At 38.1% G+C, this 25978-nt stretch overlaps 2 protein-coding genes across 2 annotated transcripts in view; both read right to left on the bottom strand.

Moving 5' to 3' along the window:
• Nucleotides 1-10289, bottom strand: part of LOC140136110 (ATP-dependent DNA helicase Q4-like) — a 55520-nt gene extending 45231 nt beyond the window's left edge. The window contains exons 1-6 of the mRNA XM_072157816.1: nucleotides 10004-10289; nucleotides 8927-9049; nucleotides 7425-7550; nucleotides 6972-7064; nucleotides 3517-3653; nucleotides 817-1089 (exon numbers count right to left, since the gene is read on the bottom strand). Of these exons, the coding sequence (XP_072013917.1) occupies nucleotides 817-1089; nucleotides 3517-3653; nucleotides 6972-7064; nucleotides 7425-7550; nucleotides 8927-9049; nucleotides 10004-10253 (1002 nt within the window). The 5' untranslated portion in view covers nucleotides 10254-10289. The remainder of the gene's footprint in view (nucleotides 1-816; nucleotides 1090-3516; nucleotides 3654-6971; nucleotides 7065-7424; nucleotides 7551-8926; nucleotides 9050-10003) is intronic.
• Nucleotides 10290-11729: 1440 nt separating this feature from the next.
• On the bottom strand, nucleotides 11730-18475 carry LOC140172706 (uncharacterized). The gene is made up of 4 exons (XM_072195838.1): nucleotides 18326-18475; nucleotides 14366-14501; nucleotides 13121-13383; nucleotides 11730-12704 (listed from the first exon to the last, which is right to left on the bottom strand). Exons 2-4 carry the CDS (start codon nucleotides 14487-14489, stop codon nucleotides 11730-11732), a joined length of 1362 nt encoding a protein of 453 aa, XP_072051939.1. The 5' UTR covers nucleotides 14490-14501; nucleotides 18326-18475.
• Between the last annotated feature and the right edge of the window lie 7503 nt (nucleotides 18476-25978).

Here is a 25978-nt window from a genome sequence, read left to right as displayed (position 1 = left end):
TGTGCTCATTGGAAAGCCCAGCCTTTGGTAGGGACTTGATATTGATCATAAAATTCCTTTCTTGTTAAGTTCACCAATCAAACAATTTTTTAGGCTATCCCTACTCTTTTTCAAAATTGACTGTGATTAGAAGTACAGGTATATCATGGATCTCTCTGTACACAGGACCGACTGCTTGGTGTCCATTCTAAAGGAGCCTTTTCAAGGTTTTATATTGAATTCTTATGCACTTTGAAGTCTGAATTTAATCTACAGATCATGTTTTCCAAGACAATACCTCCACAACTCACCACCGACAGGCATTGAACCATAGACTTCCTCCACCATGCAGAGGTGAGTCTCGTAACCACTGTAGCTGACAATGTACCTCCCTCTCCTTAAAACATTTGTTAGAATGCTTAAAAGTTATGACTTCTAATTATTAAAAATTGTTTCAATCCCATGTGCACTGCTGCCTTTCTTACAGAGCCCCTAATTAGTTAATTATATGACATAATTGGCCTTTTCGGTAAATCCCATAAGCCTTTGTGAGTACACCTGAGAACTCGTCATTTGACATCACACCAATCTGCGCCAATGCATACATCCTTTATCAGACATCGTCAAATGACGAGTTCTCAGGTGTACCCGCAATGGCTTATGGGATTTACCAAAAGGTCAATCATCTGAGTAACCAATCCAAGTAGAGCTTTTTGATCTCTCAGCATTCTCAGCTCTGATTGGTTCAATACAAGATATACCCCTCTTTGTAACCAATCAGAATAGTTCTTAGAGGCCGATGATTTGGCCGGTAATGCCCATAAGATTTACACTTACCCTACACAGCATGAGATAAGATGGCCTAAAATTATGCGACCATTCAGACACACAATGCACCTCATCAATACATGCAAATGCAATCGGTGGCAGCTTATCTGATGAAGGTAAGCATCCGCCTCCAGCACGCCCTCCTCCAACTATAGCCTCTGGAGATACCAGCAGGACATTGACGTTGCCGGCCGCTATCTCTTTCACAACCTTCTCTCTTTGCACCTTGGTCATGTTGCTATGGAGACGTGCTCCTTTAAGGCATTTGGGAAGACCAAAGATCTGGAAAAAAAGAAACTTTTACTGTGCAAAACAATGGCCATCTATAATAAAGGTAATTATGGCGATTGATTACCAGGGTGCAACAATATACGCTTTTGTTTGCTCCAGAACCATGAAGTATTATATAATATTGATGGCATTGAGGTTGTATGAGAATATACTGACGCGCCATGAATGATATTCAAAGAGCCGGTACGGCGAGTTGAATATCATTCATGGCAAGTGCAGTATATTCTCATATAACCCGAAATAAAGCCATCCAATATTATTATTATTATATAATATGAAGCTGACTGAAACTCATAAATGAAAACATTCATGCATCAGAAACACAAGGCTGTTTATAGACACAGGCCTAGTCATACACATAGGCTAGGCATAGTCAAGGCTAGGCTGGCCTTGTTATTGTCAGCCCTCGAATTAACCCACGGCACCGACGGCATATTGCCGTGGGTGCCCACCCCCATTGCCGCAATGCCCTAAAAATATGTCCTTTACAGACGGCAGTCACTTGCCGTGCCCCTAAATGACTTTGCCGTGGGTGCCCTAGCCGGCCAGCCCTGCCCCTTCATTATAAAATCATTAACAAGTACTGGTTAAATCCCCGCAAAATTGTGGAAAATTAGATCGAAAATATTGAACACGATCGCTATTTTGAGCATCGTAACCCAGCTATCAATCACAGTATACACAATAGTTTGTTGTGAATTAATATTCATTACCCCTACGTAAGCGTACATCTTCAGCCAATCACATTGGCTTTTATACATTATCTGGTTGCTAGAAATGACTTCATTTTCTCGATTGGTCAGAGAAACACCTTCAGCGCATTTATCGACCAATCAGAAACGCTGTTAGTAACTAAACAGCTAAGCTTCCTCGACCTCGTGTCATGAACAAAATCTGAGCGCTGGGCAAATCAATTAATCTCTCGATTAGCAAACATTGACTTCCCATTGCAAACCGATGGCGATACCCTTCCGGTATCGTCTTATCTTTTACATGTAAGCCCATCTCTAGATATTTTTTGCACGAAATAGTTTTTATCCCGGCAACTTTGATCAATATTTTTACCAAAGTTACAGCTGTTTCATCGCTGTTTCGAGTCAGTTTTGCAGCTCAGAACTAGGGATCGCAAAATTTAAGTAAATTAAACTGTTGATATTTGATTGCTTGCTTATTTTTAAAGCAGGTGTGTTAAGCAATCAGGTTAGTTTTAGTGTAAAGTTGAGAGTCGAATTTTACTTTGGTGTCGAATTCAGCTGACGGCAATGCATCTATTCGCTTTTGAAAAATTGCCTTGGTGCCCTTCTCAAATTTTCAATAGTTGCCTTGATGCCCTTTTGAAATATTACAAATTGCGTGCTGCCTTGCCTTTTCAGTGAAAATCCAAGGCAATTATCAACTTGCCCTAAAAAAGTTGCTGTGCCCCTTCAGATCCTTAATTCGAGGGCTGGTTATTGTGTTGATTGAATGAACACACACGCACCACGCAGACAATTGAGTAAGCTTACCGTGAAAATGTTGTAGGCCTAACTACTGCAATACTGCCGTGAAACGAGTAACCATGTTCTCTGTGCATTGTCAATATTAAGATACTGACCTGATTAACTCAGATTATACCCGATGAAATCACCGTATTTTAGCTGCAGTTTTGTGCTTGCTTGTAAAGTGCTTCAGAGGACAACATGACTTGCTGCACATCAGAGGGAGTCGTGCAGTACCAAAATTAGTCTCAATCACTGTTTGTGAATGCTCTACGTGAATACTGCGTTTATGTGATGCGTGCCTTCTGGGTATTGTGATGAGCGTGCGGGTATCAAGATATATTGAACAGTTTTGTACAAATACTGAACAGTGTGATTTAAACGTCATTCAGTACTAAAAATGAGTGGTATAGATAGAAGCTTCATATTATATAATAATAGATTATATCAATCTGTGATTCAAATGTCAATTCCAGAGATAATATTGGATAATCTACTTACTTATCCGAGTCGGTGAGAGAACAACCCAAGAAATTCAACACACACCAACATTGGAGGATAGGCATGCACTAGCCACTACTTCGGTCACTTTTAACGAATCCAAACATCGAGTGGGAATCCACCGACATCCCACGCAGTGCAAAGCCATCCACCACATCCCAAGTGGATTCCCACACACTGTGGTCATCCTCCAACGTCAGAGGTGCGTAGCAATCCACCAAATAAACCCTTAATAGGATTCCCACACACTGCATGGCGATCCTCCACCATCGGAGCCAAGCATTGCATGGGGATCCTCCAACAGTTAAGTTCTTCCACACACTTGTCTATGCCTGCCTCTTACCTAATTAGGTCCTCTTCAGTTTTATCATTTGCAGGGTATGTTATCATACCTATACCGGTTTCCAAAAATGCAAAAATTGTGCCTTTCAATCCTTACCTGATCATCCATGAGTGATACCAGTGGTGATATAACCAGTGTGATACAAGGAGATCTCTGGGCATAGATGTAGGCTGGTAGTTGGTAGGTAAGAGACTTGCCTGCACCGGTGGATAACACAACCAGTGTTGATAGACCTAGGATTAAATATCAATAAAGCTGTGTCAATGTAATGCTTGACCCTATACGCCAGGGTCATCAACCTTTTAGGATCATGCCTACAACAGTGGATAACACAACCGTTGTTGACAGGCCTACAATCCTGGAGGAAATTTGTTGCCACACCAGTATTGTTGTTCAAAGCAGTCACCAGAGCTAAGTATATTACACGCACTTACATGTGGTGTGTTTAGGGAGGAGGAGGTAAGTGTGAGGGGTGTGTGTGGCAGAGGGTCATTTGTTTCTACTATTAAAACTATCATAACTGTAACCCCTTATTATAAATTCTGTATACTGTATAAGTGGTAATTTTCGCGTACAGTTATTTTCGCGATTTGGAGTGAGAGACACATTTTCGCGAATGTTATTTTCGCGATTGCCAAGTCCTTCCCTATACTTGTAATACATTTTGCATACATTCGCGAGGTGTTATTTTCGCAGTTGGAGCTCTAATCGCGAAAATAAAACCCTCGCGAAAATTACCACTTATACAGTATATGCTTGTTTCATTTATTTCATCAGCTGTATGTATTTCTTAGGAATTTTATCAATCATCCAAGGGTCTCTGCATTTTTTTTATTTGAAATACTTGTGATCTTTTATTTTAGTTTGTTTTACAGATTTTTAATAAAACATATCCATCACAGCTCTTCTGTGTACGATTCTGTGTAAATATGGAACAAATGTTTATAAAACATTACTTCAGAAAAGTGATCAAACTGTATGAAAATCAGTTGTCTTTAAGTACGGTAATCAGTTTCACCTTGTTGATGGTCTTATGTTGTTGATACTCAATGAAACATTTAAAAATGGCAAGCAGTACGAGTATGTACATTTCATTTTGGATGCAGATGATAGATGTTTTCCCGTGCTCACAGATCTGTACATTTAATAACATACAGCCAAGAAAATCGTACTTCCCATAAAGAACAATTTCTCATCATCTAACATTAGAATTATATGCAATGGATATGTTGTCGGGAGACACATACAAACAGCAGATGCCATTATCACATGCATAGCTATCAAGTCTTTGCAATCTATTCAGTGGTTCCCAACAATGAAGAACAATTTCTTTGATGCAATTATAGAGGTATTCTCTTCATCTAACATTGAAATTATATTTCGTCGGGAGACACATACAAACGGCAGATACCATTATCACATAGCTATCAAGTCTTCGCGATCTATTCAGTGGTTCCTAATCCACAACTACATTTTTATATACTGCGGGATTAATGCCCACTTCTCCAATCGGCACATCAACTTTTACACTGCATGGTAGTGAAAGAAGGCCCTTCACCCACAAGTTAGAGAATCGCTCCGATTTAAGGAACTCCACATACACATTATCTGCCAGCCAGGCATGCGGTCATCACATGGAGGAAGATCAGGAACCCCTCCAAAAAGACGGCACACACGGCTAACCAACTTTGAACTTTCAGAGATAATCCATGAGAAAAAAAAGCTTTGCAGAGCTGCAAAGATGCGAAGGAAAAACTTATGTGGCTCTGTTTCTGTTTAACAAGAGTGCCAAAGAAATTGTTTTTGTTGTATCCAAGTAATGTTACTTTGTGTATCAGTACTTTTATTTCTCCAACAAGAGTTGCTTTAAACATATAAGTTAATGCTAACTCCAACCAGCTATTCACTATGTTCCCAATCATTGGTAGGGCCTATGACATCGCTGAACACTTTGACATATCACTTGATGAAAATCAGTATCAGAGGTAAGTTTTCTGTGCTCAGCGGATACGGAGCACTCATGCTACTTACATGATTTGGGTGGATCTCAGCAAGATTGCATGCTACTAAATAGTAGTAGAAGATAAAGCTGTCAGTTCCCAGTGCCGTAACGTCATCGCATTACTCGCATGTGATGTCGCTATACTTTCAATGTGATTATAAACCATATCGTTGTGATCACAACATTTGGCCAAAGTACATGTGCAAACTTTTCACTGGTGAAAAATCAGTAACGCCGCCCTGTTGACAGATGAAACATATTGATCGCCATCCGTGCTCAGCAAGTCGCATGATTTTCACTTTTTTTTCATTTTTGCTATAGAATTCTCTTTTTGCATCATTTTCTGCTGTTCTTACATTTAAATTGGCCATCACTGAAATTTTCAGAAAGCAGGACTGTCCCTCTTTTTCACTTTGGAAAACCCCAAATGAAGGACAGTCCCTCAAAATGAGGGATTGTTGGCAGGTCTAGTATAGGGATGCAACAGAAGATACCTTCTTCTACAATGCAATGATATCGGGAACAAAATTTTTTTCCAGGACAATTCGAGATGTACAACGTAAATTCCAACAGAGGAATAAGGGGGTAATCTCAGCGAAAACTGTGGAAAGACATTTATACTTAGCCCTTTAACATCAATTTATAAAAACAACCAAGTGCAATGATCAGTAGTGCACTACACACTCGCTAAGGCATAAGCCCACAAGCCTCAGCACACTTTACAGGAAGTCGTTGACCACTGTGACCCAAGACACACCATATAACACCATTTAGCAACAATCAGGGACTTAGTAAACACAAACCCTATTCAAACGACAATAAACCATTGCAGCCAAGATTAGCTCCCCAAGCTCTTGTACGAGTAACCAAGACAATTTAGCAGTTAGTTCTGTGCCTGAGTTGGTGTGGATAATACAGAGATCATGAGACGGAAATGATGGTTGTTCGATGAAGACTTCTCAGTTTTAACAGACAAATTCCAGAACAAGAACAATCCGATGCTTAATATTCTGTACTACCATCCACCTGATCGTCAAAGGAGGTGTGCTAGACAACAGAGAGACGGAAATGATGGCTGTTTGATGAAGACTTCTCAGTTTTAACAGACAAATTCCACAATAGGAACATAGCTTTACCTGATAGTTGGTGTGGATAATACAGAGATCATTATGTTGAATGATTTTAGATGGAAGGCACAGGTTTAATGGCATAATTATTTGATTTCTTAATATCAAATGAAACTTAGTGAGAACTATGTATCTAACAGAACAATCCGATGCTTAATATTCTGTACTACCATCCACCTGATCGTCAAAGGAGGTGTGCTAGACAACAGAGAGACGGAAATGATGGTTGTTCGATGAAGACTTCTCACTTTTAACAGACAAATTCCAGAACAAGAACAATCCGATACTCTAATATTCTGTACTACCATCCACCTGCTCGTCAAAGGGGGTGTGCTAGACAACAGAGAGACAGAAATGATGACTGTTCAATGAAAACTTCTCAGTTTTAACAGACAAATTCCACAATAGGAACATAGCTTTACCTGATAGTATCCGCATGATACTGTGTTCTTGACCTTGTCTGAAGGATGTATATCCTATGTCCCTGAGTGCATCCATAACACTCTCAGGTGTATCTATGAAATAAAATGAAATGTACAAATGTGTCAACAATATTGTGTACTATTGAAAAGTTAAAACATATGTTGATGTAAAAATTTCAACGAAAACAATCGATGTATTTGATAATCTTTCTGCTTAATGTAATCAAATAATATTAGCTATTAATAATTATTAAGACTTTCTGTACAGACTATTGTTCTTAACTACCCCCTCCCCCTCATTCCAGTTGGAATCCATACACCCCTATGGAAGACATGACCTAAATCTTCCAAACAGGGAGTGTGAATTTTAAATGGGGCTACCTGGTGGGGAGAAGAGGCCACACAAGTTATGGTGTTTTTTTCCTTGATTTTATAACCCACTTTAACACCTACCTATCACTTTTCCTTCATCATTGAGTGGCAATAGTGGTTCTATTGGTGGTGGAGGAACCGGCTCTTCATACACAGGTGGCATCACCGTGGGTGCTGTCATCAAACCTTTGGCAATGGCTTCTTTATCTGCAAAAAATATAATACAGGCTGTGTCAAAATGATTGGTACTCATCATTATGATTGAAAATTCTGCTTCTTTCAAATACAACATCTTGAAATGACCACAATTTATAATATTTATAACCATCTTAATGTTTGATTTTTTAAATTTTTAAATGAATTTGCTAAATTGTTTTCAAAACCAACTTGTTGACATATTTGTTTGAAACATAATTGAAATCAGCCAGGTTTACTTTCCTTGTAGGAGAATACAGCAATGATGAATTAATGTTGTAATTACCCCCATGAAGCCCTACAGTTGAGAGGTCAAAATAGTAAGCAGATTTTCTATCATTTTACCTCATTATTTTGGCTTAAAATGGACAGAATATATTCTTGACAGTTGTTACTAATCATCATCATCAGTCGGCTGCGGATCTTGGGCAAGCGAAACAATTTTGTTTGGCTGCAGCATCCCTTCAGTATCTCCCATGGAGGTGCTGGACATACTGTAAGTACAGTGTGCGCGGCCGTCCCGGTTTCCTCTTCCCATGTGGTGGAATATAAAGCGCATATTCTTTCACAGGCCCGCCATCCCCAAGACGCAGCACACGGCCGAAAAACCAAAGTTGATGAACCCTCACTAATATTATTTCACAATTGTGGCAAACAATAACTAAATCTAAATTGGACCCAAATCGTATATTATAGCTTTAAGCGCCAAGTACACAATATGAAAGTCGTTTTGGTGGGCGTTTATTTAGACAATAATAACTGCGCACCATCTATTTTGAGGTCATTGTGTGAAATCAGAGGGTTTTGTTTTGGGCTGAGGTATTTTAAAATTACCGAGGCCCAAAACAAAACCTGACAATTTCACACAATGACCTCAAAATACATGGTGCAAAGTTATTATTGTCATTCACTACCGTCGTATCTAATATTTTGAACAAATCAAAATGGCATTTTATGTTATTTTATGCCATAAAACGCTGTTAAATATAACCAGTTTTAATCATTGTTGTAACCTACCCTACAAAAAAAATCAACTAGGCGAATATAACATTCGCCCGACAACAAGAGCTACCAATCACAGAAGCGCCGACGGCATCAAGCGTGAGGCGCAGTGCGTTGCCATAACGCTGTAGCTTATACCCTACGCACCAGCCGCAGAAGTCATTGTTGCGCGTCCGAGTCATTGTGAGTTATTAATGACCTCGCAATTAGTGCGCGGTCAGGCAATCAATTTCTTTTGATTGGATTACAGGCTTCGCATATATTAATGAGGTTATGAATTATTTATAACCATCTGGGCTGCCCATTAGGGCACCACCAATTGGCAATTAAAGACCTTTTGGTTTTGGTTGATAAAATATGGCAACCATGCCCAAAACAACGTGTACCTGGTTTGATGCCAGCAGCAGCAAGTGCAGCTTCCTCAAGGGTGGGGAATTCCTCATCGTCACCGACTTGCTTCATTGCCCAATCCTCTTCTATGTCTTTCTTAGGAGCACTTGTATTTTGACCTGGAAAAAAGCATGGACAGCTAAATTAAATGAGAAATTTAAATTTGAGACAAAGGTCATTCATGTATTTCAAATCTGAGCTAACCATGATAAAGAGGTGAAATATTCATTTCTTTGTCACATTTGAGCAACACCAGCAACACATTGGACTAGCAAGAGCAACCGCTGGTGGCACATCCTATTGTAAATCCGCCAGAATTCTTCAATAATACATGTAACCCTTTGACATCACGGAAAAGTACCCGAGTCCAGTTTTAAATAAGGAGAAAAGGCAACACTCCCTTTCCTCATAACAATAAACCTTTCCAGAAGGACATTCACTGAAAGCACCGATCATGCAAGACGATAAAAATATTGAACCAATTAATTTCTGGCAATTTGAACATGTCCAAGGAACATCACATATTCAACCAGGCAGTGGACACCGCGTTCAATACGTTGCATCAAGCGAGGCCAATACAGCAGATGATTAGTGTGAACAACAATCAAATACACTATTCAGACCTACCAACCTACCAAAGTCAGAATGAGGGACATTGAGACCAAAACCTTGTACATGTACACACACCAGGTACCTACAAATTCAAAGACTTGAGGTGTGCAATGCTTTAAGAATTCAGAGAAGGTTTTGCCCCGGGGTTTTGCAAGTCTGAATTTATCACAATAGACTAAAGAGAATGCTAGAGCAAAATTGTAAGTGACTTTGCATTGTTTTCTGCTGTTCTAACATTTAAATTAGCCATCACTGAAATTTTCAGAAAGCAGGATTGTCCCTCATTTTCACTTTGGTAAACCCTAAATGAGGGACAGTCCCTCAAAATGAGGGACAGTTGGCAGGTTTGACTATTGCCAATGTGTGATTGGTTGGGATGTTTGTTCTTACTTCAAGCCACATTTTACAAAGATTTCCAATCAGCTGCTGAAAAGGCCTATTAAAAACAACATAATACAAACCATTACACTGCGAAGCCCAGTGTCCCTTTCCGCCGCACTTAAAGCAAGTATCCTCAGTACGAAGCCAAGGTTTACCCCCTCCACGACCTCTCCCTCTCCCAGCTCCTCCTCCTCTTCCTTTTCCAAGCTCTCCTTTTTGCCGCTGCTTCCACACATGGCGTTTGTAGGCTTCGCCTTTCATTCGTCCAGGTCCACGCCCTCTGGAGTAGCTTTTGTATTTCATGTTGAGCCGTACATAATTTTCATTCATGTTGCCTCTAGGAGTCGAGCCTCCTGCAGCCGCACTGCTGGATCTGATGTATAAAATACATACCAAAGACCTGAATAAATTATTTGTAACAATAAGTTTTGTCCCTGTGAATGCAACAACAAACATGTTATAGCTCCAGATAGGATTACTGAAAGCAAGAACATATATTTTTGTATTTTTCTACCATCCTATAACACAATGAGTAAAAAAGTAATCACATTAATTGTGGCCCATACACGATCAATTTGATTGATTAATATTGGATACAAAATAATATTCTTTTCAATATTATTGAAGAGATCTAATCTAGTTTGATTTTATTGAAGGTTGAACAATAAAATCACTTAATTTATGTTTGTGTGTACTGTACAGTGCACAATGGCAGATTTGTATCCACTCTTATAACAAGGGTCTTTGATATTGATCAATCAAACTGATCGTGTATAGGCTGCATAAGAAGTACAAACTGATGATTTTAGGTGGAACACAAGCAGTTAGCTAGAGATCAGTCCACCCGTCTTTTAAACAGGTAATCTAAAAAGTAGACATGTGGAAAAATCCTCAATTCTTCTCATGGACAGGCAATTTTGGACAAGCAATTAAAAAAAGTGCATAACCTGTCTGATTAATATCCCCGATGAGATAAAATTATGGTACAATTTTCTTTAAAAAGACAAATTTGGTAACATCAACATGAAGTCATAATAATTCACCATGTGATGGGCACTCACAGGTAGTTTGAACCCCAGGTCAGAACTGCCATCAGGTCAGTGGACGGCCCGGACACATGTGGACGAGCATTTTTTTGATCCTGAAGCTTGAAAGTGGTGAAATATAAAGCTCCAATTAGATTGGTTACTCAGATGATTAGCCAATCAGTGGTGCTATAAGAAAGGCAATAGTGCCCATGGGGTTTAAGTACACTATTTTCTGTGTGACATGCGAACATGCCAGACCAGGGTTGTAGCTAGGCCAATTTCTATGCCAGGTGGCAAATTTATTGCGAAGCGGAGCGTGTGGACTACGCAAGTTATCGGGGAATAAGATCCAGGGGCAGTGTTCGAAATAAGTACTTATCCTCTTGTCCTCTTGTCCAAAAATCACTGGGGACAACCATATTGAGCTATGTACTTATCCCCTGGACAATCACTATATTTTACCCCAAAGTATGACACATTATGGGGACAACCACAATGTATTGAGGACAAGCAGAATTTATGCTTTAGTTATCCTCGGGATAACCTCCAGATTTTCCTTATTTCGGACACTGTCCAGGGGTATCACCCCCCCCCCCCTAAAATTTTTTTTTTGCTCTTCTTATGATAAAAAATCATTTATTAAAAAAAATAAATAAATAAATTTTTTAAAAAGAATTGTGTCGGGTGGCCAGCGCCAGTCCCAGGTGGGTCCGCCCGCCGTAGCTACAACCCTGTGCCAGACTCTGCTTCCTATATTATTTGTTTCCTTTATCTCACACTAGTACATGTACACATACCTTGTAGATGACACTTTCTTCACTTTTATCTTTCTTTGCTTAAGCCTCTCCTGTTCCTCACCCTCAGAACCAGAATTATCATCATATTGCCCTTTGACCTGACTGGATTGTCCTGGAACTTCTCTATCTTCAAAATCATCTGGAATTTCAAAGGCTTCAAAACTGCTCAACTGTGGTACGGAGCTTTCTTTTTCATCATCACGTGCCGCTTCCTCGGATTGTTTAATTCTTTTGGAAGACGTTGATGCTTCTCCGCTTCTTTTCCGTTTACTTTTCGGTCCTTTCCTTGCAACTGAATTACACATCTCGTCATGATTATCGCTACTAGTTCTGAATTCATCTTGCGCATTTGTCTGCTCATCTCCAAATGATTGACTGACAACGTTAGAATCTTTTTCACTCGCCCTTGCATCTTGTCCAACAACAGATATTTCACTCCTAACAGAACTTGTTTCAGTAACATTTGCTGGTGCTGCTATACTTTGCTCATATTTTTGCGCTTCATTATTTTGTTTTTCCTTACTGACAAAACTTTCACTTTCTTGTTGCGTCTTTTCAAATGACCTGCTGACATTTAGATTATGCGCACCATCGTCAATATGATTATCTGATAAGTCACTTTGTCGTGGAGGCATCTTTCTTGAATATTGCACTTTGGGTTTACACTTTTCCAACCAGTCTGTTTTCAGAGCATGCTTCTTATCTTGGGTTTTCATCAGGATGTTACTGCATGCAGGACCATCGTCAAGCTTCCGATTGTGCAACTTTTGTGACGTACTAGTAACCTTTATCGCTGCATTATTATGCTTGGAATGTGATGGACTCCCAAACACGGAGGTAGACCCAAGATTGTCTGATTCTTTGGAATCTTCTGGTAGAAGCTGACCATTAGTAAGTGAAGCTTCCTGCAGAACATGTTCAGGACTGCTTGTGGCTTTCATGGACCTCTTTGGGGTCTGTAAAATAATGGAAGACAAAAAACAAAACAAACATTAGAGGTAAATACTTCTATCTTGTTTTGACATTTGTAAACATTTGTAACCTATATTATTAAAACTGCAAGCGAACTTCAGTGATCCATATCTCACTTTCATATTACACAGTAGAGAGATTTCCAAGTTACGTACGTATCAAACGTCCCTGCTATCTATTCAAAATCTCGTCACATGAGTGATTTTGAATAGATTGCATGGGTGTTCGATACGTTTGTTTAGAAATAGCAATCTCTCTATCATGTTTGGATTTCACTGTTAAGCCGAGTTACACACACTGAGGTGGTATAGATTTTTGACTTGTGAGGTGATGCCCTTTTGCTTCACAGCTCTAGAATTTCATTCTCAAGTGGGCAAAACTGACCAATGAATTTACTTACCTTTCTTGTATGGCTATAATTTTGATACAATTTCTGGCTCAGCTTGGACAGTAATGAACCTTTTTCTTGATTTGCATCACACTCTTGGTCTTTGCTTGCAGATGGTGTATTGCACTTATTCAAATGACTTCCCCAGACCTCTGATTGGTTCTTGTCTGCTGTGCCCTCCTCCGATTGGTTCTTGTCTGCGGTACTCTCTGCGTTCTTATTCTCATTGCTGACTCCACCACCTTTCCGGAGTTTGTTGTATTCACTGTAAGCATCTGGTAAAATAAATCAAACAAAAAAATGTGGTCTTAAATTTTCATTTTGATGGTGCAATATGAAGTGTTACCTAATAATGAATAATGAAAAGTGACCTTGTCCTTTTTTTGAGGCGCCCAACTGGAAAATGATCCTGTAAACATGGTTCGTTTTGAATAATTCCAGTGAAAAATGATGTTGAACTATAACTACTCACATTTTTAGTGACGTTTCACCACTACACTAGTGGTTTCATCAGACTGGCAACTCATCACATCTGACTGCTTCCTTTTATAGGCAACAGGAACCACTGAGGACGAGGGGCCTATTCACTCAACATCTTCCATCTTTAATCACGCCCTCAACGGTTCCTGTTGCCAGTCTGATGAAACCACTAGTGTAGTAGTGAAACGTCACTAAAAATGTAAGTACTAGTTCAACATCATTTTTCACTGGCATGCATTACACTGTAACTTGATATTCAGTAGAGCTATTGCAGGGTTCGGTTTTTGCCGGCAAAAACCTGTTTTTGCCGTTGCCGGTGGCAAAAACTGGCAAAAACTCACATATCATCATTCACATATAAAATAACACAGAAAGCTCATAAACAGCAGCACACAACTTTTAATGAATCATTCAACTTAATTTTTGTCTCATCAAGTCCTTAAAATGAAGTTTTGAATCTGATATATGCCACATTTCGATTAAATGCACTTGAGCAATGAAAACGCATGCCTTTAATTTCTTAATATGTTACTTACAAAATTTGGCTTTGTTACACTCAGGAAATGATATTTGTAACTTAATGATTTGTTTTGAGATGAAAAAACTGAATTATAAATCACTTTGTTTTTGCCAAGCGGTTAAAATCGCGGGTTAAACCGCGTTTTTTTCCACCTGCGGCAAAAACCTGCGAACCCTGAGCTATCGTTAATGGAACTACCTGTCCATTCATTTTAGGAGCACTAAGCACTAGCAGGCCATATAATGGCGTGAATTTACCTTGTATTCTTTGTGGTGCCGATTCAATGTCTTGCCTTGTTGGTTTCTTCTCATGAGTCTCCTTAAATGCAACTTCCCATTTCTTGAGAGTTTTCTTCAGTGCAATAATTTTATCTCCTTCCATTCTAATTTGTCACTGCATGAAATGAAGTAAAACATGTTGTAAAAAAAAACATTTTAGATAGCACTGAATATTAGCAACCGCTGGCGGTGCATTCTTTTTTGAATACCCGGTACCGTACACGAATACCAAGAATTTGAGGTGACCATGTTGACAAATTGGTTGAATAAACAATAGATGTTAATTGAGTTTCTACTGTGTCATGTAATAGTTGAGACTACATTGTAAAGGCATGATATCCTCACACCGATGGCAGGACAGAAGGCCTAATTCAGGCTATGTGACGTCAACATTAGTGTATTGTGTTGGTGTGAAAAGTTTTAGCATGCAGTGCGCTGACAGTGCCTTTTAAACTAATTAACATAATTTGACACCCTTAACGTAAACAAAAACAAAATTGGACGCGTTTATTGAGGTGCGGACAACCTTACTCTCACGCAACGCAAAAAATCTGTTTTCCAAATAATGTAAAACATAGAAGTTTTTAGCCTTACCAATTCGCCAAACTCAGTAATTTATTATAGATAATACCTATTGTAGAAAGTGTGAGATAATTATGTTCTTGTCGTCTGCTCAAAAAAACCTCCCACTTCAATATGTAAGATGTGCCAATGGAGCAGCCTGGTTGGTGGAGCCCCATAGGGTTGTACAAAAATGTTTGAAAATATAGCAAACTTCAAACCTTTGTATCTTAGTACAACTAGCATGGACCACAAATTGCACATATATCATCCTGGATTGTAGATCTACGTCATTAGTAGATCTGATAAACTGTAAAAAAATATGCAACTAATAAAAATTGCCTAAATTAAATGCTAAGTAAGACAGTTTCCCTACATGTTTCCCAAGTAAGCCGAATTCTGCACCTTCTTCACACATGCAAGTCCGATGTTTTTCTCCCCAATAAGTAGCACATTACGGTGCGTCACTGGATGCGTGAACAATGCAACTTATATGTGAAAAACTACTACGGCATTGTACCGTGCATATAATAGACATTTTAATGCATTTTATAACTGTACTTTTTTGCCATCCAAATGTTGTTCTTGTCATGAAACTGCTTCACATCTCAACGTGCGTGTTGGAGTAATTTCAACAGTCGCGATTTTCAGACCACTAAATTCATGATTTATTTATGGAACTTTTGCAAGCATTTATTCAAAATTTGAATTAATATTTAGTTAAAACATACTTTTCACTACGCTAGCATTAAATTATAGCAAAATATTTCAAGTAAAATGGAATAAGGGCAATTCTCCAAGAGCAAGTTAATTAGTTTTTACATGTTAGAGAATAGCAGCGCCGATTTATGTGTGCTGGCTGACATCGCTACGCTGTGTTCAGCGACTATATCCTACTCTTCTTCGCTCAATCAATTATGCAAGATTAATGACGTCACCAATAATATTCGATCAATGTAAAGAATAAACTACCGGTACCACACATCGTAACACGTCATGGAAAATGAGCTTTGGCAGGGCTTCCGGGGAGGATCATATGGTGTACATTACGTTGGACACACGTCAGGCGCTAGCCTGCATCAAATGGAATTTTATCTTGCAACATGCAACACGCTGCAATACCATGTATTGCATGCATGAGCCTAGCTCGTTCAAGTAGCGGTTCCGTTGTCCAAAACGGAAGATCGCATGGCAATCGGAGTGTTATCGTCAGAGCACCTCGGACTAGCATGAGCCACATCATGATCATGCACACTTACATTGTATCATGTCTGGTCTAGACTCGCTTGCCAGTCCTATATACGCCGTGCCTATGTATATTAAGGACTGGCTTACGTCATTTTGGATGGCAATGGGAAATACACACTTAACGATTTGCGCAGGTCAGAAATTTGAAAAAAATCTTTAAAATTTCATCAATGTATACCAGGGTTCACAGTTTTTCACGTTTTTGCGTCCAGGATGCTTTTTGTACTCACTGGACCCGGAAAAAGTAAGATTACATAACCTGAATGGGTCCAGCAGGCTGTGCTTGGACCCGGAAAAAATCCCACCCGAAAAATTGTAAACATGGCAAATAACATTGGCGACATTAAATTGTAACGTAATATTTGCACGATCCAAAGAAAAGTCCACCTCTTCTACAGTTCCCCTTGTATCACTAATCAAACATCTGTGCATGAAATAGCGATGAGTGAGCCCACACTGTGTATCATGTAGCAGCGATTTCAGTAATTGTATGTAATTTATGAATGAAAAATATGCTGGGAGCCGACTAAGCTGAGTCGGTGGTACATTTCCTGGTGACAATTTACGAAAACACGTTTTTGCGGTAGATGTATTTTCAACTGAGCAAATATAGGCGCAAAATAACAAATAATTTAGATGATTAAAGCAGTGCATATTATTTGGTAGTAATTGTAGTTTTTTTTGAGAATAGTAGCCGATCGCGGTAAGCCGGTAAGTCGTCTTTTATCCAATAATTCGGCTCGACTTGCCGAATTTGACATACATGTGATGTACTTCATGCGCGCCAGTACTGAGTGAAGATGGCATTTCCGGGTGTTAGTGTTCTGCCTTCCGTACATCGGATGCATTTAAAAGTGCAATTTGGACCCACAAAAATCAGCTTGGGACCCGCAAATTTCAACTAAATGGGATCTGAATGGGTCCAGCATAAAAAAGTGGACCCGGTTATTTGAGAGCAAACTGTGAACCCTGAGGCCTGATGTATACATATAAAAATGGTACCAACTTTATTGTGCTTGCTAATTTAAGACTCGGTTGAAATTAAGGATCGATTGCATTTTAGTGTCCAAAAAGGCAAAATTATCGGCAAAGTTCTGCACCCTTGCGAAGGGTTCAGAATTCGAATCGGGAATAAAAATATCCGATCTTTGCGATCAAAACACAAAATTACAACTTTAAACATAATATTGGCAAAAGACATTATTACCAAACAATATAGAATAGAAAATTCGACGTCAACTTCTCAAAATATTGGAGAAATATGTAGGTATGCTAGGTGAATTCAAATTTGCCATCAAACTGCATCATTTTATATATCAAATGAAAGCCCTTGAGTAAACAAAGCCAACACTGAAAACCTTTTTTTCATAGCACTTTCCGTAGCAAAGTTACATCTTGTCAAAGATTGACTTTCATCAAAAAGATTCAGCTAGCAAAATTCCCCAAAGCGGCATTTCTGGGGTGTTTCTAGATCTTAGTCTCATGGCGATAGCAGCTTTTTTTAATGGAACTGCTATCAAAATCCCTCTAAAATTCCATGTGCGACTTGATTATCACCATAAAAATTTAAGTTAAATAATCACCTTTTTAAACAAAATAATTTCCATGTGAAATATCCTACTTGAAAATTTTGTGAACATGCCTAATTTGGTCAAGTGAAGTTTAGTCTAGAAAACATATTTATGTAGGTTTCCTTCACCGATCTATTCTCGAAAAAAAATCAAATTTCTATGCATGCATTGTGTTTGGGCCCGGTCTCGGCGAATTTCGCTGACTAGCAAATGTGTTAACTAAGGTTTGCCTGGGATACCTAAAATATGCTCACTAAACATTGGGAAAGTACGCAATCCAATTCCCATTCAAACGTGTGATTTTTTTTACATAGAAATGAATACAAGTAAATTTGTAACAAATTAACAAATAAAAAGGGCCCGAGTGCTGGGCATCCCTCCCCAAATGTTGAGAAAGTCTGGACGATATAAATGTAGCATACATGTGATTTATTGCCTTATTTTAGAACAGTTTTAGGTGTCGAATTCTGCTCCCAAAATTGAAAATATTCGATTTTGCTTCTTGAATTTTCGTTTTGTTTGCGTCCACTTTTACAAAAACAAAAACAATCTAGGTTACCTGCCACTTCTTACCACGGCATCTGACCTTCTCGAGATAAATTATTGCTCTCGTTCACGGCTGTAATAAGGATTTATCAGCTTCTTAGCCACCATAAAACAAAGATTTCTTGCAAACGATCAATCACAAAATTCGTGAATTGTTTTGACTTTTGGCGGGACCAAAGTGGGCGCACTATGGATACAGGCTGTCTGTAGTGTGTCTTGCAGAGGAGGTCTGAATCGATTTCAAATTTCGTTTTTTCGTTTATAATTCTTTCTTTTTTCTTTCTTTTTTTCTTTCTTTCTTTCTTTTCTTCTTTCTTTCTTCTCTCTTTCTTTCTTTCTTTCTTTCTTTCTTTCTTTCTTTCTTTCTTTTTTTTTCTTTCTTTCTTTCTTTTTTCTTTCTTTCTTTTTTTTTTTTTTTCTTTCTTTCTTTCTTTTTTCTTTCTCCCTTCCTTCATTCCTTCTTGCCCTCCCCCCTCGGCCTGCCAAAAAATGTTTGCCTCCCCCCTTGCACATGCCAATTTTCAAACCTTAAATGGTCTAGATACATGTTGCAAGCACAGCGAGCAGGAAAAGCTGCATATTTAGGGGCTGTGCAATAATTATTTACCCCGGGGTAAAAATTTCAAACAGCTCGCCAAAAATCGCTTGCCCCCCCCCCTCTCGGCCCGCCAAAAATTGCTGCCCCCCCCTTTCGACGCGCCAAAAATTCTTTGCCCCCCCCCCCTTGAACATGCCAAATTTTTTGGATCCCAATTTGCAAACCTTAAATGGTCTAGATGTATGTTGCGAGCGCAGCGAGCAGGAAAATTTGCATATTTAAGCGTTTCCGTACTGTTTTCGTAAGCCTTTTTAGACCGTTTTAATGTTAAAAAGGCGCCCCATGAATGTGTGCCAAAAATTGCTTGCCCCCCCCTCTCGGCTTGCCAAAAATTGCTTGCCCCCCTTTTGACGCGCCAAAAATTTCTTGCCCCCCCCCCCCCCATTTGACCCTCCCCCCCGGGCTCATAATTATTGCACAGCCCCTTAAGCGTTTCCGTACTGTTTTCCTAATCCTTTTTAGAGCGTTTTATTTAAAAGATGCCCCATGAATGTGTGCCAAAAATCAATTGCCCCACTCTCGGCTTGCCTTCCCCCAATTTTACCCAAAGTTTGAAAAAGCCGAAAATTTGTGAAATGACGGCCCAACTGAAGCCGTTCATGGACACGTTTTCACTATTGCATAAAAGATAAAGTGCCGGATGTCCAAAGCAGAAGATAAAACATCCACTATACCCATACGCCCACTTATTACACCCCTCAAAATGGGGGTCCAATTGAAGCCATTTGGCGCATCATTTTACACTATTAAATGCTCAAAAATGCTCAAAAACGCCCTCCCCCTGGATCGTATCGGGGGGCTCGTGCTCCCTTAGCCCACTTGAATCCGCCCCTGATATCTGAATTTCTTTCTTTCTTTCTTTGAGCCCGCGATACAGTCATAAAAATTGACTCCGGTTAAGGGGGTACTACACCCCTCGATAAATTTGTGTCTATTTTTGCATTTTTCTCAAAAACTAATAACACAGACACACAGTGGTAACAAAAGTTATGTATATTATTGGGGCAAGGAATCCAATTACTACACTGGAATTTCAGTGACCCAAGACAAGCGGTTTGTTATTTATGATCAGAAATAAGGTACCGCTAGGATGTACCTCGTTTCCTATCATATATACCGAACCGCTTGTCTTGAGTCACTGAAATTTCAGTATAGTAATTGGATTTCTTGCCCCAATAATATACATAACTTTTGTTACCAGTGTGTAATTATTTTTGAGAAAAATGCAAAAATAATCACAAATTTACCACATGGGTGTAGTACCCCTTAACAACATATTCATGACCCCCCTTCCAAAGAAAATGACAGTCCCCTCAGATTCTCTCATTCGTTCTGTATTGATTCTTTCTTTGTGCTTTTCTGTCTTTGTTTCTTTCATTCATTCTCAAGTTATTTTTTCAGTCTTTCTTTCTATTTGTCATTCTTTCTTACTTTTCTGTATGCCTTCTTCAATCCCTTTGAATACATTATTAAATGTAATAACCCCTCCAACCCACCCTAATATCAGTGGTTTATAATGTTGAAAATGTATTTTCCTACCCCCTCACCATGCACATAAAAATGGTGGAAATTTTTCCTTACATCTTCATGGAGCCAGGTTGGGGGTAAATGAGACTATACCCTTCCTCAGCTTTTATACCCCAGGCTATATAATACCCCTCCCTTCACCATGTATAAATACACCTCTATAATTTTGTTCACCTCAAGTTCGGTTGTGACCAGGGCTACGAAATCACCGGTATCGTGGTACCGGCGTTCCCAGAAAAAATTCAGAGTCGCAGAAAAAAATCAAGAAGGTAAAAATAATTTAAAACATCCTAATCTTTAATATAATTTTTCTGAAGCTCTGAAAATATTCTGTGAACACTACTATACCACTCGTGAAATATTTTCTGCGAACTTGGACGATAACTGATAAATAAGTTTTTCAACATGCGGTAGTAGAGCCTAACCGGGATTCGTTCCCCAGAAAAGCAGGGTTTTCATTGATTTGTCAACGGAAATAATTTCTTTTGTTGCATATTGTTTGGAAAAACTTCAACTGTTCATACCTTTGGAACTAAATTAATGTTCAATTTCAATGGGGTTTTCTGCAAAATGTATAGCTTTACAAATGATCCATAAAATCATCCCCCAAACATTGACGCCTGTATATGGGTTTATAACCAAAATAAACCCATAGTTGGTCATTTAAAAATAAAAAGTGCCAATTCCAGTTTTGTACTATATTTCACCAGTTTAGCTTCAATATGGCAGGCTAGCCCTACCAAGTAGATCCATTTTATTGATTTATCTTTCTAGGTTATGTACAATGTGAAATTGTAAGCTCTGGTATACAGGGAACACAACTTATAAGTTACCCCCTAATACTTTTTTAAATAAATCGAAAAATATTTTGCAAAATGTTTGTGCAGCCGTATTTGTTTTACACATTTGGACCAATTTATAGTGTCGCACATCATTTTGTTCAGTCACAATGGTTCATTTTGTAAAAAAAGAGACCATTTTAAAAGTTGCATCTGAGTCCATAGGGGTCAGCTCTCAAACAATACAGTAGGCCAGGTCTATTCATGTGTTTGTTAAGGAAAACCTAACTGCTATGGACTCAGGTGCAACTTTTAAAACAGCCTTTTTTTTTCATAATAAGCCATTGTGATTGAACGCAATGATGTGTGACGCTATAAATTGGTCCACATGTGTAAAACAAATAAAGCTACACTAAAGTATTAGGGGGGACTTATAAGTTGTGTTCCCTGTGTAGGACTAATTAGGCTAAAAGCCTGATGGCTTAGGAAGCCTGGCCACTAGCCATGTTTTGAGAAATGGCCTGACACCAAGTTTCTGACAATAATTTGAAGCAGAAGAGACAAAAAAAACACACACAAGACATATCTATTTTTTTAATGGCTTGCACACCACTGCTATATTTAAGCATATTATGGCATACAGTAATATCCCCAGATACTGCACACATAAATGCAGACATTACATTTTATAAATGACACAAATAACCACTCAAAATGATGAAGTAAACCCCTCTTTACTACTGTCATCCTATCCAACAATTTTCTTTCCAGTGGAAGAAAAACAGAACCACACACATCTGGGCATTCTATAATATAAAGTATACCGGTATTAAATCTACACCAATGTGTTACATCCTAAGAGATGAGACCCAAAGAGATGACTCCAAATTGTGTGATGCTTAACACCCTGAGCACTACCTACCGATCTAACATTGCCTCTGATTGGTCAATTACATGATATCTTCATTTTAATCACCAATCAGAATGGAGTTTTGCAAATAATTCACCCCAATTTTTTTGTGTGATGAAATTATTCTAACAATGTTGCTGATTGGGCCAATTGATAATGAAAACTTCTTTTTGACCAATAGGCAGGTAGTTCTCTTGGGGTTAATGCTATATGGTAATTCTCCCATATTGGTTAGTCACACATAGAGACTGAGATAGGTTATCTCCAGCATTTTTTGGCAAAAGCCTGATATCGAACAACAATTTGCGTCTCTAAGGTTGAGAGTTACACAGGTTTGCGCACATAGCAGCACAATGCACTACTCACACAAAGCAAACAAGCACGCACATCAAATCAGAAGTTTACTGGGTACATGGCAAAAAATCCTGGCGTGCACTATTTTGTCTTCCATAAGTGACATTATTTTCCCTCAAAGAGCGACACACACACATATCAGAGTCAGTTCTCTTTTAGTCTCCCGTAGTGCCATCGTCGACATGCCTTATGTCGACATTAATGTCGACATCGGCACATATCCCGACATGTCGACATCAAAAAAAAATTCTAAAAAAAAAAAAAAAAAAATTAAATTTTCAAAAAATATTTTTTGGCCACAAAAGCAAGTTATAGGCCCAAAATTACTTTTGTTATTCAAGGTTGGAAACCAGAGAAATACTGCTACTAAAAAAAAATGCCAAAGTTTGATAAAGTTGTACATTTTGATTACCTTTACTTCTATAAAAAATATTTTTTGAAAATTTAAAAAAAATTTTTTTTTTTTTTTTTAGAATTTTTTATGTCGACATACTGTCGACGTCCGGCGGTATACGAATTATATCGACATATCGACATTAAAAAACAGTGCCGACGACAGCACTAGTCTCCGGAGTCAGTTCTCTTTTAGTCTCATCTTTTTTATGTACAACATCAATCCAGGACATTGTGACTTGTGTAGCATACTTTGAGAATGTTTATACAGCCCAAATTTCACTTGTTAAACTGTGCAAGTGTCACAAATCTAAAAACAACATAATATGTTAATAAGCAAGTGTACCACATACTTTGCATTCCAAGAAAAAATTTGAACAGAGACATCACTGCTTTTACGTATTCACCATGCAGTGAAGTGTTGTGGTATGTTTGTTTAAATGCAATGCAATTCAGGTAAGAACCGTATTGATAAGAATTAATGCAGATTTGGACCTGTGTGTAGGTATCCCATTGTGGGATCCCCTTTTGTGGACTGTTATTTGTACATTGAGATGAGACTACTAGCCCTTCTTTATTATCAACAATATCCAGTGTCTGTTTAATATTAAATTAAATGCCCTTCAGTACATCAATTTGCCAGTTTCTGTTCATTACATTGAAAATTTGCTGTTGTTGTTGCAAGTTGTTTTTCTGACTATTTTTCACACTTGATGAGAGATTATTTGACTGATTTGGCATTTGAACCAGTGACTTCAGGATATCTAGTCCAGAATAATGCTACATTTCCAACTTGTTTGATAACTGTATTCATATTTTTGACACCAGCACATTATTTTCAACTTAATTAACTTAAATATGAGCGACACAAATATCCTGATACAACACAAGCTTGAAAAGATATATTCAACAATTTTCTGAGAAAAATCATTGTCCCAACTGATCAACTGTAGTGACAACTTCAGTTCTCAGCAAGGTCCCTTCGCATTTGCTGATGTGCATGCCCTGTTCACCGCATGAGAAGAACCAGGTGATGCAACAAAGCTTTTTCAATGAATGAGGTTTCATTACACGATTCAATAAGCCAATCACGACCACACTTCAATACATTTGTTTCATCAGCAAAAAAGTGCAAAGAACTTTGATAAGGGTGTAGTGTGATAATAAAGTCATATCATTTCAACTCAATTATTGGATACAACCTAGTTTTCACTCTTCTTGTACTATTTGTTTAACCAAATGAGTACTACCTGCTGATTGGTTAAAAGAAGACTATTATGATTTATTAAGCCAATCAGCAACATGGTAAGATTGGTGGTAGGGCTGAAGTAGATTGAGCTTAAAATTAAGCTATGTTTTAATTGGTTATTTTGATGACTATATCAAGTAATTACCCAATAAGGAACACTGAAAGAAAGGCAGTAATTACCTAAACATAGAGCAGTAATCTTTTGTGTCATTAGTAAATTATTTTAACAATCACATTATTTCAGTATTTTTTTAAATTTATGAATGTACATCATGGTATTACAAACAGAACATGATTTTATCAAAGCATAACTATTCTAAAGGCTGATTTTTCACAGATTTGCAGTTATGGATGCATATCCATTCCCTGAACCCCTTTTACATTTGTATTGTATTCGGCTATTCCTGTTGAAATCCATACACCCCATATGGAAGACATGACCTTATCTCCCACACAAAGGGGTGTAAATTTCAAATGGACTCACTCATTCCGGTAACCCCATTTGAAATTCACACTCCCTATGTGGAAGATTAAGGTCATGTCTTTCATATGGGGTGTATGGATTTCAACTGGAATATCCCATTCAATGATTTGTATAAAGGGTTTGGACTAGCATTGGGTGATAGTAAGTGGGTGGTTTGATTGTTTCTACCTTACATTGAGACCCACTGCCCAAACATTGTTATTCCAAGTTTTATGTTAAACTGCTCCAGTGATTTGGAATATAGAAGCAAATGTGTATCCCAGTGCAAGAGCTCCATTCGAAGCAGGGATACGATTAACTTTCTGAGAGGGGATTATATTTAAAAATATGGAAAATCATTTTTCCCTTCACTTAAATGCACAGGAGAGACAAAAAATCCTGAGAAATCACTCCGCTGTTCAAGTTCAAGCATAAAATTTAAACTTTAAATGTTTCATAAGTTTTGAATTTTGTTTCTGGAATCATTTTGAAAATTGGTGAATATATAACACCCATTATATTGTAATTGTATCGATCTTATAACATCAACAAGTATATCACCCAATGCTAGCAATTTACAGTGCAGGGAGTCTCACAAACAAAGTCACTTCACAAAAAGTAACTACCTACTTTATCAGTAGATTATACCTCCAAATCTATGCTTTTCAATCTGTGAATCTGCATTCAAAGTGTCACCATAGTAGCAAGTTTTTGGCAATTAAGACAAAATGAGTATCAAAATTTGTGGCACATAACCGGGCTTCTTTGCTATGTCAGTTTGAAAATCCGATGCATAGATTTTGAGTTATTATCTCGTAATTAAGGGGGGGGGGGGCAGTTACTATTTGTGATGTGTTTAGTTCAGATCTTAGGCTGTTTTAAAGCAGAATAACATTTTCTTTTTCTATGGCTATTTATTACCTCTTACACTAAGCATTTAACTTTAATATGATACTGTTTACATAAACACTACATTTTGCAGCATTTTAAGATGGTTTTGGCATCCTAAAGCTGAACAGCAAAATTAGAGGGTGCACTATTAAGTTTAACATAACCTTGGCACTCATCTGTTTTCAACTTCTTCTGAAAATAAAATAAAGATGCACATAAAACTCCTGCCCATTTTGTTCATCATCAGTTAGAGCTTTTATAAACCCTTTTCTTATTTAATATTTGCATTTTTATAGCCTAAATTCAATGTCAGTAAGATCAATAATTATGACACATGAATAATGACTGCTGAGGGTTTATCCTTGACTCATTTCAGCATTATAAAATCTATCTAAACATGATTCCCTACACACACAATTAGGCATACACTAAACAAAGCATACACTAGCAGACTATAAGAATGGGGAAAAATGAACTAAAACCATGCTTTGTTCACTATATT

This window comes from Amphiura filiformis, chromosome 16 (assembly GCF_039555335.1).
Source record: "Amphiura filiformis chromosome 16, Afil_fr2py, whole genome shotgun sequence".
In the NCBI taxonomy this organism is placed as follows: Eukaryota; Metazoa; Echinodermata; class Ophiuroidea; order Amphilepidida; family Amphiuridae; genus Amphiura; species Amphiura filiformis.
The sequence above is the reverse complement of the archived record's forward strand: the minus strand, read 5'-3'. Positions and strand labels throughout refer to the sequence as shown.

Coding starts and splice junctions, on each gene's coding strand:
- LOC140172706 (XM_072195838.1), bottom strand. CDS start 14,489: ATGGAAGGAGATAAAATTATTGCACTGAAGAAAACTCTCAAGAAATGG. Junction 13,384..14,365: donor GGCACCACAAAGAATACAAG/GTAAATTCACGC, acceptor TTATTTTACCAG/ATGCTTACAGTGAATACAAC. Junction 12,705..13,120: donor ATTATAGCCATACAAGAAAG/GTAAGTAAATTC, acceptor ATTATTTTACAG/ACCCCAAAGAGGTCCATGAA.